The sequence below is a fragment of the Dreissena polymorpha genome, chromosome 3, assembly GCF_020536995.1.
Source record: "Dreissena polymorpha isolate Duluth1 chromosome 3, UMN_Dpol_1.0, whole genome shotgun sequence".
NCBI lineage: Eukaryota > Metazoa > Mollusca > Bivalvia > Myida > Dreissenidae > Dreissena > Dreissena polymorpha.
In genome coordinates this window covers 147,101,088-147,115,565 of record NC_068357.1, presented here as the reverse complement: position 1 = coordinate 147,115,565, position 14,478 = coordinate 147,101,088, and the positions used below count along the sequence as shown (strand labels likewise).

General features: G+C 33.2%; 1 protein-coding gene across 1 annotated transcript in view; it reads left to right on the top strand.

Annotated features, from left to right (window-relative positions):
* LOC127871883 (ribosome quality control complex subunit NEMF-like) overlaps positions 1 to 3,844 on the top strand; it is a 34,599-nt gene extending 30,755 nt beyond the window's left edge. Inside the window, exons 24-29 of the mRNA XM_052415146.1 lie at positions 424 to 583; positions 817 to 911; positions 1,985 to 2,088; positions 2,935 to 2,978; positions 3,281 to 3,360; positions 3,640 to 3,844. Coding sequence (XP_052271106.1) covers positions 424 to 583; positions 817 to 911; positions 1,985 to 2,088; positions 2,935 to 2,978; positions 3,281 to 3,360; positions 3,640 to 3,717 — 561 coding nt within the window. The 3' untranslated portion in view covers positions 3,718 to 3,844. The remainder of the gene's footprint in view (positions 1 to 423; positions 584 to 816; positions 912 to 1,984; positions 2,089 to 2,934; positions 2,979 to 3,280; positions 3,361 to 3,639) is intronic.
* The last annotated feature ends 10,634 nt before the right edge of the window (positions 3,845 to 14,478 follow it).

Here is a 14,478-nt window from a genome sequence, read left to right as displayed (position 1 = left end):
AACATTCACTATGTTTCAAACTGTTACACGTTGGTCAATTCTAATGTGTAACATCCACCATTCTAATGTGTAATATCCGCTATGTTGCAAACTGTAGTTTGAACCATCTAATGTGTAACATTCTTTATGTTTCATACTATTACATGTTGGTCCCGTCTAATGTGAAACAGTCTTTATGTCTCAAACTGTTATATTTTGGCCAATTCAAATGTGAAAGATCCGCTATGTTTCAAATTGTTACAATTGTTACATATGGTCCATTCTAATGTGTAGCATCCACTATGTATCTACCTGTTACATTTTGGTTCATTCTAATGTGTAACATCCACTATGTTTCAAATTGTTATATCCTGGTCCAATATAATGTGTAACACCCACTATGTTTCAAACTGGTACATTCTGGTCCATTATAATTTATTACAGTCTGCCGGCCATAAGAAAGAGGACAAGAAGAAGAAAGGAAAGAAGGGTGAGGAGAAAGGGCAGCCAAAGTCTATTAACCAGAGCAACCAACAGCAACAGAAGAAGAAAACCACACTCGTTGACATAGTGATCAAGGATCTGGGAGAGTTGACAACTGAGGGTAATACTCTTTGACATTTCTAGTTTATGGCATGTATAATTTCAGCCTCACAGCTGAATTTGTTTCTAAGCTCGTTCAGTTTTTTGCATAATTATTTTTAAACCTGTTTGCCAATCAGTTTCTACCTTAAAGTGCAGGTCTGATTTTGTTCACTGTTTTTATTTGTTCATCATTAAAGCATTATAAAAGCACCTCTTTGTTGTCCTTGTTCATAGTCGAGTTGTTATGATTAGATGCTGATGTTGCTGGCCTGAAGGAGGGCTCTGCTGTTGTTGCAGCTGATGATGATGATGATCGTCAGGAGGATGAATCCCAAGCAGCCTCTGAGGTATATGGGTGGGATCATACACCATACACAAGGCGTGAGGATTCAGAGAGATCCTATGGAAAATCTTAAAGCTATTCCTCAACCCTATACATTTTCCTTTGTCTATTTCTATTTCATGTTAAGGATTGTTTTCATTTAACTTTGATTTATAAGTAAATATTTCTAATTACATTTAAATTTTTTGTGGGCATGTAAACTCCAGATTTCCTATAGAAACTTTTGTCTAAAATTTTCAGTTATGCATACTTAATTGAAGTTATTCGAATGTTAAGTTAAAATTTTCCTTAGAAGTTTTGTGAATATAGACACATGGCTCTTATTAATAGCCGTTTATTTTTTATCTTAAATCAATTGCAATAAAAGTCAAGGTATCTTTTGAGGTTAAAACTCTTATGTTTTGAATTCTATGTATTAATAAAGAATTTGAATGTATATAAATCATCCTGCAAAGTTTACAAAAATTGATGCTATTAAATACTACAGTAACATCCTCTAAATGACCATTATATAGAGTAAAATGTATTAATACTTCTGTAGCATATATCGTGTATGTAGATGTCATGTGTTTATATATATATCTGTTCCTTTGAAACCATTGAAAACTGATTATATGTGAGTGTACAGAAAGAAAAACAATCGGGCCGGCTAGGTCAATTAGTAGAGCACTGGGCTACATATCCGATACATATCAGATAATCGCTTGTTTAATCCTTAACCCGGTCATATACATTTTGTGGGGATAGGTCATAAAATCCTTTCTTCTGCAATTCTTCCCATAGCTCTTATTCAAGTTTGGCATTTCTCAATTACTGGCATAAGTATGAGCTCTTAGTACTGTTAAACCAGTCATCAAGGAAAGAGAGTGTTGGTTGACATCAGTGATATGAGTGCATGAAAATGGCAAAAAGTCCAAATAAACAAACAATTCACATGTCTAAAATATTGGACTATTTCGTGCTATAAGGTTATTTCTTTCTGAGATACACATAATTCCAAAGTAGTGTTGTTGAAATATATATAAATATTATATATTTAAAGAAATTGAAAAGTGAGTCTATTTCTGTTTCTACCAGGATGTTGCCATCCTGAACTCGCTGACTGGTATCCCCGATGTTGAAGATGAGTTGCTGTTCTGTGTACCAGTCTGTGCCCCGTATAACGCTCTCACCAACTACAAGTGGGTATACTCATGGCCTCATCTGTAAAAGCATAATTGGGCCTCGCTCTGGGAAAATGGGGCTAAATACATGTGCGTAAAGTATCTTTCCAGATTAGCTTGTGCAGTCCACACAGGCTATTCAGGATCGACACCTTCCACTGCAACTGCATTTTTGGTCAGAAGAAACTTCCTTTAATAAAACACTATAAAAGTAGAAATTGTAGTCCCTGATTAGCCTGGCTTAATGCATGTGCGTAAAGTGTCATCCCTTATTAGCCTGTGCAGTCCGCACAGGCTAATCAGGGACAACACTTTCCGCCTAAACTGAATTTTTGTTAAGAGGGTCTTCCTTGAAACAAAAGATACCAAAAAAGCGACATTGTTGTCCCTGATTAGCTGTGCGCACTGCAAAGGCTAATCGGGGATGACACTTCATGCTCAAGCATTAAACCCCATTTTCTCAGAGCACAGCTCAATTATGTTGGTAACAAAGATGTTTTATTGTAAGACACACCTTTTGTAAAATGAAAGCAACATATTTGCAAATAGATTTGTTCAAAAGTGATTGATAATTAAATGAATAACCATAAAAGGGCCTTAAACATCAAAATAAAAACCAATTTTTGTCAAGGTAAATTGTAGAGTACCATAATTAACAACATCTAGACATTAAGAACACAAAAATCTCCATGAATGAAGCATTTTTATTGTAATACAAACATTTAATTGTTATTTTTGTATTTTATTGGTTTAATCAGAACTTATATAGACATTCTTTTTAATGTTGTTGACTTTTTGCAGACACGTTTGTTTATATAAAAATCAATACAAAATGTGCTTAACCAACTCTTAATCATTTTACAGGTACAAAGTGAAACTCCTACCTGGGTCTACCAAGAGGGGCAAAGGTACACAATACAAATAATCAATACCGAAAGAATTTCTTAAATATTCTCTATAAAATAAACTTATGTCTTGTTAGTTAAGGGGACAGGTATTTGTGACTTGTGCTTGTTTTATTTTTGCTTGGGGTTAAAATCAACTGGAAAGAAAAATTCAAAAATGAACATTTATAATAAAACATAATTATATAATATTATTTTACACATTAGACTATTACTGCTTTAAAGCCGTTCTATGATATATGCCTTTTGTATACTGCAGATCTATACATGATTATTCATTGTATTAATTTTTTGAATATTTGCAGCAACAAAATTGGCCCTCAACATGTTCCAGCATGATAAAAATGTCACACCCAGAGAAAAAGATCTTCTGAAAATTCTCAAAGTAAGTATGATTCCATGTTTTGGTTCTGTTAAGGATTTAAATGTTGTTCTATTCACATTATTCTCAAACAAATAAAATGATTCTATGTAAACAAACCTTTATTGATAATATACTATGCTTTATTGAGCAATACTATTTGTATTTATAAATTTGCTGTTACTTTTAGTTGTTGAAATTTCTTTAAAGTAATAAGAGCTATATGAAAATTATTTACATTTAGAACTTCAATTATTTACAAATATTATTACTTCTTCATACCATATGACTGTTTATTTTTAGGATGTGGACATATCAAGAAATATCCCTGGCAAGGTCAAGGTCACTGCACCCAATCTTCAGAAGGCCAAGAAAAAATAAACACTGTTTCCATAAAAACCTCCTTAAATGAACATTATGATGTTATTATTACTATCAAATACGAAAAGTACTGGTTCACAACATTTGGTGATTGCATCTGTTATTGTTTAATAAACGTTGGAAATAATGACTCTTTGTGTCTGCTTACAAAAAATTGATTCATGCAGCAATCATAATATCAAAGTATTAAATCATATTAGTAAAAGAACGCTTTGGACTTCAAACGGTGGTTCATAAAGAAGAAATATTAAATAGATTTAAAGATCCAACAAAGTATAAATCTCTGAAAATACAAAAGATGTTCAATTTTCAAACATGTCTTAATGATAATCATCCGTGGTCATTGAAACAGTCTTACATTTATGCATTATCAATTTGAATTTAGTAGAGTCATTTATAATATGTGAAGTATAAAGCTGCAAAAGAAGACAATTCATTGTGATCTTACATGCTGGTTTGTTAATGTCGAGATTAAAGTCACCAGTGATAAATTCACTAATGAAAACACCTGAGATAACGAGTTTCCTACATTTATTATCCCATACCAGTGAAACTGGAGGGGACTTGTGGTTTGCGCTCTGTCTGTCTGTCACACTTTCGTGGATCCTGCGATAACTTTAAAAGTTCTTCATATTTTTTCATGAAACCTAAAACGTTGGTAGATTGCAATATGGAGATTATGCACGTCATTTCATTTTGTTCCTACGTCAATAATTCTGGTTGCTATGGCAACAAAAAAGACTAGAAATATTAACAAATAGACTAGAACTATTGCTGAAAATAGTGGATCCTGCGATAACTTTAAAAGTTCTTCATATTTTTTCATGAAACTTGAAACATGGATAGATGGCAATATGGAGATTATGCATGCCATTTCATTTTGTTCCTACGTCAAGAATTCTGGTTGCTATGGCAACAAATAGACTAGAAATATTGTTGAAAATGGTGGAGTTTCACCGGTAGGGGACTTGTATTGCTTGGCAATAGTCTTGTTTTAGTTGAACCACATAAGAGTGTTCTTATGATAAAGCAAATATTATAAATTGCTTTATTAATATAAATCTACTCTAACTATACCCGAAACGCATATGCACGCCTAAAATTCCAAGATTTAGACTGTCCCATCTTACAAGATATCACCATTTCCCTGTCCAGATGTCGTCGATGCCATCAAAGATACAAAAGCTGAAAAGGCCTCTGGGCCGGACCAAATTACTTATTTAATATAAAATCAGCTGAGTTTGCATGTCCACTTGAAAATCATTTCAATTTTCTATGGGTACTGGTAGGATTCTGGAACTAGCTAAAAGCAAATGTATGTGCAATTCACAAATGGTCTGATCCACAAGAATCACCATTGGTATTGACCAATGTCCGTTCTACATGTCTTTATCCTTTAAGTACCAATTACTTTATAACTCCTTTTGAGTCTCCAAAGGTTCCACCGTCAACTAATTAGTCTCGGTATGTCACTCTTGCATTTCTCTTTATGAAAGTACACAGATTTAAGCCGAATGTTATGAATTCGTTGGAGTATTGGACGAAGGGTTGAGCTTCGACTAAGTGGAATCTCGGCAATATTCTATATAGATTCAAAAACTACTTACATGAAAGAAGACCGAGAGTTTCAATATTCGTTTGCGAATCTGACGTTACTCCATCTTATGAACAAACGATATAGTGCTGACGGCCCCGTCTCGAAATTGCTTCTTGTCTAATCACTTCTTCCTTTCATTTAAAAATAAAGTTCCTTCTAACTGTGTTGAACATTATTACATTTTGATGTACTTTTTAGTATTTTAGCTTGTATCAGCTTCTCAGTCATATATGTTAATTTTACTATTTTTTGAATACAAACACGCATCTCAAAGGCGACAGATTTGATATCATGTGATGTCGGGAAGCTTCGCATTTATGAACTGACTCGCAGACTCTTCTTATATCACAAGGTATCAAAAGTTACCAACCATGTATTTGTATATGTAATTTTCGGATTATTGTAATATTCAGTATTACCTTTATTTTAAGTAATAAGTCCTTGAAATTTGTCTTCGGATGAAAAAAGAGGTGCATAATCTTTTCGTTTTATTTTTATGATAATATACATTTCACCAGAGGTCCTTCATGAATAAATGTCAGCATGCAGTGTATATGATTGCGTCCTATGATTGAGAGAATTGTAACCTATACAAGCGAAAAAATAAAGATGCATAATTAAAAAGTTATACAATATATTAAAAGAATGGATTCCAGTCGTGTATGATTAACATTACTTGTCACAGCGTTATATTACTACTCAGTAAATGCATGTTACAACTATACTTGTGTCAATTATTCATATGAATGCCACTACTTAACCGTTTTGTGTTAAGCCATTATCTTTCGAATTGTTACGAAATTCGTTGTTCTGTGTTTAGATGGTATTGCATCATTATTGAAAAACGTTTAAGGGATGTTTGTATAGTATTTATCTGATTTAATATCTAATGTACCGATTTACATTAATGTTACATTCCCCTGGGACATGGAGTCTTCTTTTCATAAATCACCGGTCTACCAAGTTGGATGATAACAAAATTGGGCAGTTCCAATATATGATTTGGAAACGAAATGTTTATATGTTTTAAAATTGTATATACATAAAGAATACAGTGACTTGAACTACATGAAGAAAGAACAATGGCTATTTTCAATGCTCACAATGACAAAAGATGTCATTAATGTGTACGCAGAAAAAAAATAACAAGGGGAGAAACATATAAATCTATATTAAACACTTGCAGTGTATCGAGTGTTATATATCATACTGGAGAATTCATATTAGTTATCTTTCAATATGAGTTATCTTTCAATATGAACATTACATGGATTTGGTGTATTTTGATAATGAATGGTAAAGAGTTAATAAGCACATCGTTGTATATTCATGTGTGCGTAACAGTATAATTTTATGGAGCAACAATAATACAATTTTATTTTAAAACATGTAGTTCTATGTGTGTTCGCAATATTTAGTAAGTTCAACGGCAAAATAATGAATTCAATAAAATGAACTTTTTAGGTAAAACAAAATGTTTTTCGAAATTATTTCAAATGATGTTTATACCTTGTTTTGTTTTGTAGCTGTGTAATATAAAACAAAGGCACTGCGTTTGGTGGAACTGTCGTTGGTCCCTCCTGCGTTTGTAAACAGGGACGTAACACTACATTTTATGACGAATATTACGACGATTAAAGAAAAGCTCAGTGCAATAAGATGGAAAGTTAAGTATTATCAAGAAACACAATTTCATGAACTTACATAAATATGTCAAACGGAATACATGTACTATGAGAATAGGGATGGGGTATGGATGGTTTTAAAACGAGTCGACACAAGTCTTGATAGAGCGCTCGTTTATGCCGAGTACACCACGTGGGTTTCAAACAACTTCAAATTTCATTGCAAGGTATGTGTCATTCGTTTAGATATTTAAAGGCGACGTGGTCAATGATTCTATTGTGAACATTCTAATAAATCAAGGAATAGACCATTCTAATAAATCAAGGAATAGACAAGAGCGAATTAATTTGAAAAATGAAAGTCCACCTTCGTTATATTTTATAAAACTGTATCAATAAGCATACATGTTCAATATAATACAATATTATCATGAGCTCATTTTTTAATCCCTTTGCAATGCTTATTAAGAAAATACCGTTTTATTTTTCAGTCTTATACTGAATACATACAATGTGTCATATTTGGCCTGGTGATTGAACGTTGTACACTTACGCGCAATCAAAATTGATAGTTTGAATTGGCTCACAACTAACTTGCAGAGTTTGACAATGAGTGTGGTTATTTAAACGTCATCATTTTCCCCCCAAAATACTGGTGATACTGCCCGGATTGCATACTATCCAACACAGTCTATTTTGGACTGGGGTCAAGACTACTACCGAGTTTGGCGTACAGATGTCAGTGTCATCAAAATCCAACCTGCTTCTTACGAAGAAAACTTTGTTTTGCTGAACCGCCATTACATTCTTTCGGTTTACAATATAACTAGACGAACAAATTATTTCCTGGAATGTAAACGACTTCGAGAGAATCCAGTAACTAACAAAGTGTCCTTTTTTGTAGGTAAGTACATGATAGGTAAAACCTTTTTAATAAAGTTTCAATTACTAATCGCATAACAGTCTGAGTGTCATGAATACGGTCGTCGCGAATTAAATCTCAACTGAGCAAGTTTTGGATGATCGTCCTCAGTGAGGAACAAAAGGGGCCTTTTCACAGATGTTGACATTTATTGAAGTTTGTCATTAAATGCTTTATATTGATAAATGTAAACGTTGGATCTACAAAGCTCCATTAAAAAATCAAGAATAAAAAGAAAAAAAAAAGAAAAAAAGGAACCCTCAATAGAGCTCGAACCACTAACACCTGGAGTTCTGGAGTAAAAGTCTATCACTTAGGCCACTCGGCCATCCGTGCTCATACATTGACGGATGTATTTTATACTTTATATAAGCAATCCTCGTAGTTTCACAAAATATAACGACAACAACAGAACTCTCCAAATTATTCCGCGTTGCAAAGCTTTATAATTTTCAGGTTTTTAAATCGTCAAACTATGCATATAATGGCTATTTTAGAGCATGGTAAATGTTCAGTATTACTGTTTCCTCACAAATATCATAACTAAAACGAAAATTTGCGAATCTGAAATATTTTTTTAATTGTGTCAATTTACCAAAACGTGAAAAGGCCCCTTTAAGCAAACAAAACGGTGTCAATCATTCCACAGCGTTTGACACAAGAGATTTTTTTTCATAGTTATATTCTTAAAAGTAAAACTTAGATACTTGAACAGATTTTTGCATATTCTAGGTAATCCAGAACTCGGTCCGCTATACTCAGTTGACGGATGTGTGAGCTGCGTATGTGTGTCCCGCGGCGAGAGTGTTTATTGCATGTCATCCAGCGACAAGGTCCGAATACTGATAGGGAACTACAGTTTACCCGTTCATACCGCGTCAATTGAGAATGAGTTTGTGTACACGACAAATGACTTTCCACAGGCAAACAATAACATGTCACGCTGGCTTAAACAACGATGAACGCTGGTTCGAGACAAATAGGTCCCTTTACATTGTAGGTAAGGATTATATACAATTATAATCTACACTTACGTTTATACTGTACACAATGTAAATTGGAAATAGTGCAACATTTATAAACAGGACTAGAAATACAATTATGCTTTATGGTCATTGGTATATGAATGTGTCCAAAACTATTTAATCTATAATACTCTATCTCATCTAGTTCCTCCTGCCAATCAAGAGTTAAACATCCCCAAACTGAAGTTTGAAGAAGTTGTGAACATAACATGCACAGCATACCAAGGAAGACCTCCGCCTAAACTGCAGCTGAGCCTGGGTGGCAAAATGACTGAAAATGCAGAGCAGATTAACATTCTTAACGAGTCAAGCCAACTGTATACAAGCATTTTAGTTAAACAACTTCGTTGATAGACGTTTAAGTAATTCTTAAGGCACTTGCACGTCTATAATAATGGAACATCATGAGAAGCACACTCAAGTTAATGCCACTGGCAAGATTCTTTCTTACACCTGTGAGTCAATTTTTCTTCGTTTGCTTTGTCTAAAGCACACAGTATAAAAACTACCTTTTAATTAAATATCAAATAGTTAATGATAGTTCAGAACGAAAGTATTCATTACGGTCACCATTTTATTTCACTCTTCAATTCAGATCCCCCTTCTCAACTTGAGATGACCAAACCATCAAAGCCAGATCGCGTGGTCTCTTGGTACCAGTTTCACATTGGATGCAAAGCAGCCGACTTCACTGATGAGTGCAAAATCGTTTGGTCTACTGACAATAATTACCTGGATATTGGAAACATTACCTCGTCGGGAAAATCATTTGGCATTTATTCTTTGATTTACGTCACCGTGTCACAGAACTCGACAAAAGGTCGGATAAGCTGTCATTTAGTCTGCACCGAGTCTACCGTGAACATCCAGCAACACTTCATCGTGGATTTACCAAGTAGGCTTTTTAGCTCAGTCAATATTCTTAGTATTTGTTTTAATTATTTAAATGAATTTGAATAATTGTGAAGTAAGTTTGAAACTGAATAGAACGCAGCTTTCATAACTATTACAAATAGTTTAAAAAGACCGCAGATTACATTCAACCCTTCTTTCCAACTTGGTGATTTTTATTTGTTGACATGACGTTTAGAAGCCTTTACAAATGTGTTAGCATCGTTACAGCTTTCATTGATGATGCTATCATTATGATTTCATCAAACTGACTGTTAATGTTAGATCACGTTAATGTATCACAACAAAAGAGCGTAAAAAAGATTTTTTTTCCAAATGTAAAATAACCTTTTTACGGTTATTTAAAAATGTTGCAGCTTCTATCTCTGGTGGAAGATCTTCAAATGAACCTACAGCAGGAGAAGATACTGGTAATACAGTTTGGAGTAGTACAATGGCACTTAATTTAATTGAACACATGGCTGTTGATTGAAATATTAATTATTTAAAATTTAAGTTAAGGTCGTTAACATTCAATTTTGACGACCATTCCATTGACCTTTAAGTTATTATTATTATTATTATTATTATTATTATTATTATTATTATTATTATTATTATTATTATTATTATTATTATTGCTATTGCTATTATTGTTGCTTACGTTAATGTATTGCTTCAGCTGAGAACAGTGCACCAATACGATTTGCTTGGATCGCTTCTGTGGCAGCCACTTCAGTGGTTGTCTTAATTGCAGCCGCTGTTATCACCGTTAAGGGTACGTCATAATCTGTATCATTATTTTGTTTCCGATGTTATTACCGTCTAAGGTACTAGACACATATATTCCTTGGTCAAATGCCTGCTCAGGTTCAACTGTTGCAAAACGGTATATTTTGCTAAAATCGTGGTTATTTAACGTACTCGGTTGTTCTACAGCTGGTTAATTGACATATTCTTTTTCATACCATGTAACATATGAAGGCAGCTCATATGATAATATTAACTCGTTAAAATCACGTATGATGTGTAGTTTGTTTGTAATATATGAATGCGTATTTATCAAATAAAAAAATTCTGTGACCATAATTACTGTTGAAAATACGAACATTTAGAACATACAGTTTATTTATACACACCCCGGGTGTATAAAGATTATGCATTGTCATACGCTGTACGACCTAATTTACTTCGAAACAAACACACAAAGAGGTACACAATGATCCGACCTATCACAGCCAATTTGACATATACGAATTCTCATAATATTATAATATAGAATAATATATACTTTTATAATAACTGATAATGTTAATAACTCTGTTGCAATTATCCTGTACTCTGTATCAAGGAAACAGAAAAATACAAGGTAAGTTAAATTTTTTTAATTTTAAAATATTTTATTGCACTTAAACAACATACACGGTGTATGTTTAACAATATCACCATTTATTTTATTTATTTTTTTAATTTGAGGGTCTTGTTTTAGCTTGTAAAAAACCGAACAGAACAGACATTTTTTTAGACTTATACATGAGAACATCGTCTTAATACATACAGTGTAGAAGTAAGTAAACAATACTCGTTTCGCAACAGCTAAGTTCTGGAATGTTCATGGAAATTAACCGATCCAATTTACGGACATACATAATTTGACCACATGAAAAGATTTATCGTTTATTGAAAACATCACGTTTTTGATGCAGCCGCAAGCGAACAGGAAGACAATAATCTTCCAACAAGTACAACGCCATTATTCATTTACTTCCTTACATTCACAACTTTGAACTTCGACCGTTTATTGTTTCTGTTCATGCGTAGAATAACAATTATAGGAAAATTTTAGGTTATTTTTTTATCTTTCTGAAAGAACTAGTGACCTTTGATTGTGAAGATCACATTCAACATGTGAAAGTAACTGCTGCAAACAGCCTTAAAACTAAAAGGAACCAACCAATTATAATATTAAAATCTCTTAAAACAACCAAAGATCTGATACTGCTGAGTGCAATATGTACATTTGTTTAACTCAGGGCGTGTGTTTTGAGACTTGATGTGCACTTTATGCTTATTTACAAATCTTCAACATCTCATTTCTCCGAAAGAGCACACAACAATAGCAATATTTTAAGTAGGACAATAGAAATATGTATAATTCATATGGTACGGAACAATGGAAACTTTGCGAAGTGTAAGGTTACTAAATCAGACAAGTTTGTGTCTTCGGACAAGTTGATGTTTGTTGACTAAATGACACACGTTCGTTACGATTCTAGTATACCTCATTTATTTCGAAGCGGGGTCATAACAATAACAACAACAATTACAACAATAACAATTATATGTAAAACCCAATACAAATGGGAATGGGTTATAATTACTCCATGAAATTCTTGCAATCAATTGTTCTTAACCTCACAATACGCACCGAGATACATGTACATGCGTTACAAACAACTATTAAACGGTTGGTCTTAAGTAGAACATGATACATCAGTCTCAAAACGAACATAACTGTTAATAATTGACCTTTCGACAGCCGATTGATTGACAGGCTTATTAACCAATCAGATTACTGCATAGATTAGGCCCGTTTCTATCCGCCATTTTGTCCGTCAAACTCGCCGTTGTTCGTCACATAAGCTTATACGTAATGCTGTGTTTTAAACAAAGAAAATGGTTAAAAGGTGCTGTTATGGCACTTGTTATTCAGACACAATGTATCCAGAACGGTTAAAAGATGGAACTACGTTTTTTCCGTTCCATTAACCGGGTACTAATCTTAAAAAATGCAAACGTTGGATTCGTCCTTGTAGTCGTCTCAACGAACAGCTTAATCTCAACATATTAAGCTATCGCCCGAAAGCAAAACACCTCGACGTTTGTTCTAAGGTCGTCATAATAAGATACTACGCGAAAATAGAATATGTAAGTTTTGCACCGGACACGCTATAGAAAACGAGTATCACTTTTTACTTGTTTTTCCTCTATATAGAGAAATTAGAAAGGAACATTTAAAACCATATTTTCAAAGGTGGCTAACGTTAAATAAATTTGACATTCTAATGCAGTCGGCTAATAAAAAAATATTCTAAACTTTGCTAACTAGATTATTAATGCTAATGAAATGCGTAATAATAAAGACAATCAGTTATAATTTTTGATAATATCACATAAAATAGAGCATTTTTATTTCTTTCGGTTTAAATCTTCCGAATTTAATGTAGCTAGTTGTATATCGTTAAAAGTTAAGAAACTATTTTAAAATGCGCATGTAATTATCAATAGTTGCCAATAAATGTCATTTTACACCATATGTGGGCTTTCTACTAATCCGTTATCAAAACAGATGCCGCAAACTGTGAATGACCCTTGACACTTTGATAGCCAGTCTGATTAGCGAGTTTTTTTTTGTACATGAAAATTCTTTCAACTTCTTATATTTTAAACATTGCAAAAAATAGTTTAAGAGGAAATTAATAATATATTGTGTATGTTACTTTTTTGACGACATTGACTATGTTACACGATTATAACAATGCTCATGGGTCATTTTGACCAAACGCATTATAGATATGTGTTATATCGGATTTCAATATAACGTTCTTTGTCTTCTTATATAATAAATTTACTTACCTTTGCCACATTTGCAATATTGCCATCGGTTGTAAAATTAACGGCTTTTAATTAAAAAACTGAAACATCTATTACTCAATGAAAAGTATTGTGACAAACGACAATGCATACTGTATGTGATAATTTGCGATAATCGGCCGACTTTGACTATAGATTAACGACTTTTAAGTAGACTTATAAAAAAGTTATGACTATTTCATAGATATGATAATTATATTCAGCATAACTATTCAATGATAATAAAAATATTGTATGGCCTTTCTGGTATACCATGAGGCGTTTTTGGTTCACTGATGCGGACTTTTTGGGAAGCCTTTTTGGTAAACGGCCTTTCTGGTACTATATCTTTGAGGTGAGCTAAACACCTATTTAATACATTACATTAAACACATTTTAAATAAAACATGATAGCAATAGAAACATTTCATGTAATTTGGACCGAAATCTTTGTGAATATCTTCCAACGTACCGATTCGCGTAGCCAGTTTTATGACGGACTTCGGCGGAGTGACCTCCCTTGAAATCGGGGGGCGTGGCTTCACTCTCGCTGTCGAAAGGTCAATTGTAAGTTTGTTTGTCTGAATTTAACCTGCTTACGCATAAAACCATACATTAACTTTTTTTTCAGTAAACTGAAAGCAGAAGAAATACAACCTCCAGCCGGTAATATAAGCTGTTTAGTGTTTAATCAATGTATGGCGGGAATCTGTTTAAAGAATTCTTTCCACATATAGAGAATAGTAGGCAAGTGTTGAATTTTATTCAATGGGTCTTAGATAATCTTAACGACGAGCTTCGGTAAGGTTTGTATGCAGAGAAAAAAACGATCGATAGAAAAAGTAACTATCGATTCCTATGTTTCGCTTAAAGACCTTCATACTTTCGAAAACAGTACCAAAACAATAGAAATGTCGTAACACATGTAGTCCTTACATGTCAGAAATTTGGACCAAATTAATACATCACTTCATATTCATTTTGGTTGCGTGGTGCCATTTTTTGTCTTTGTGATTACAAGATCAAAGAATCGTGCAATTGTTTATAATCGATAAAATGTAAAAGGAA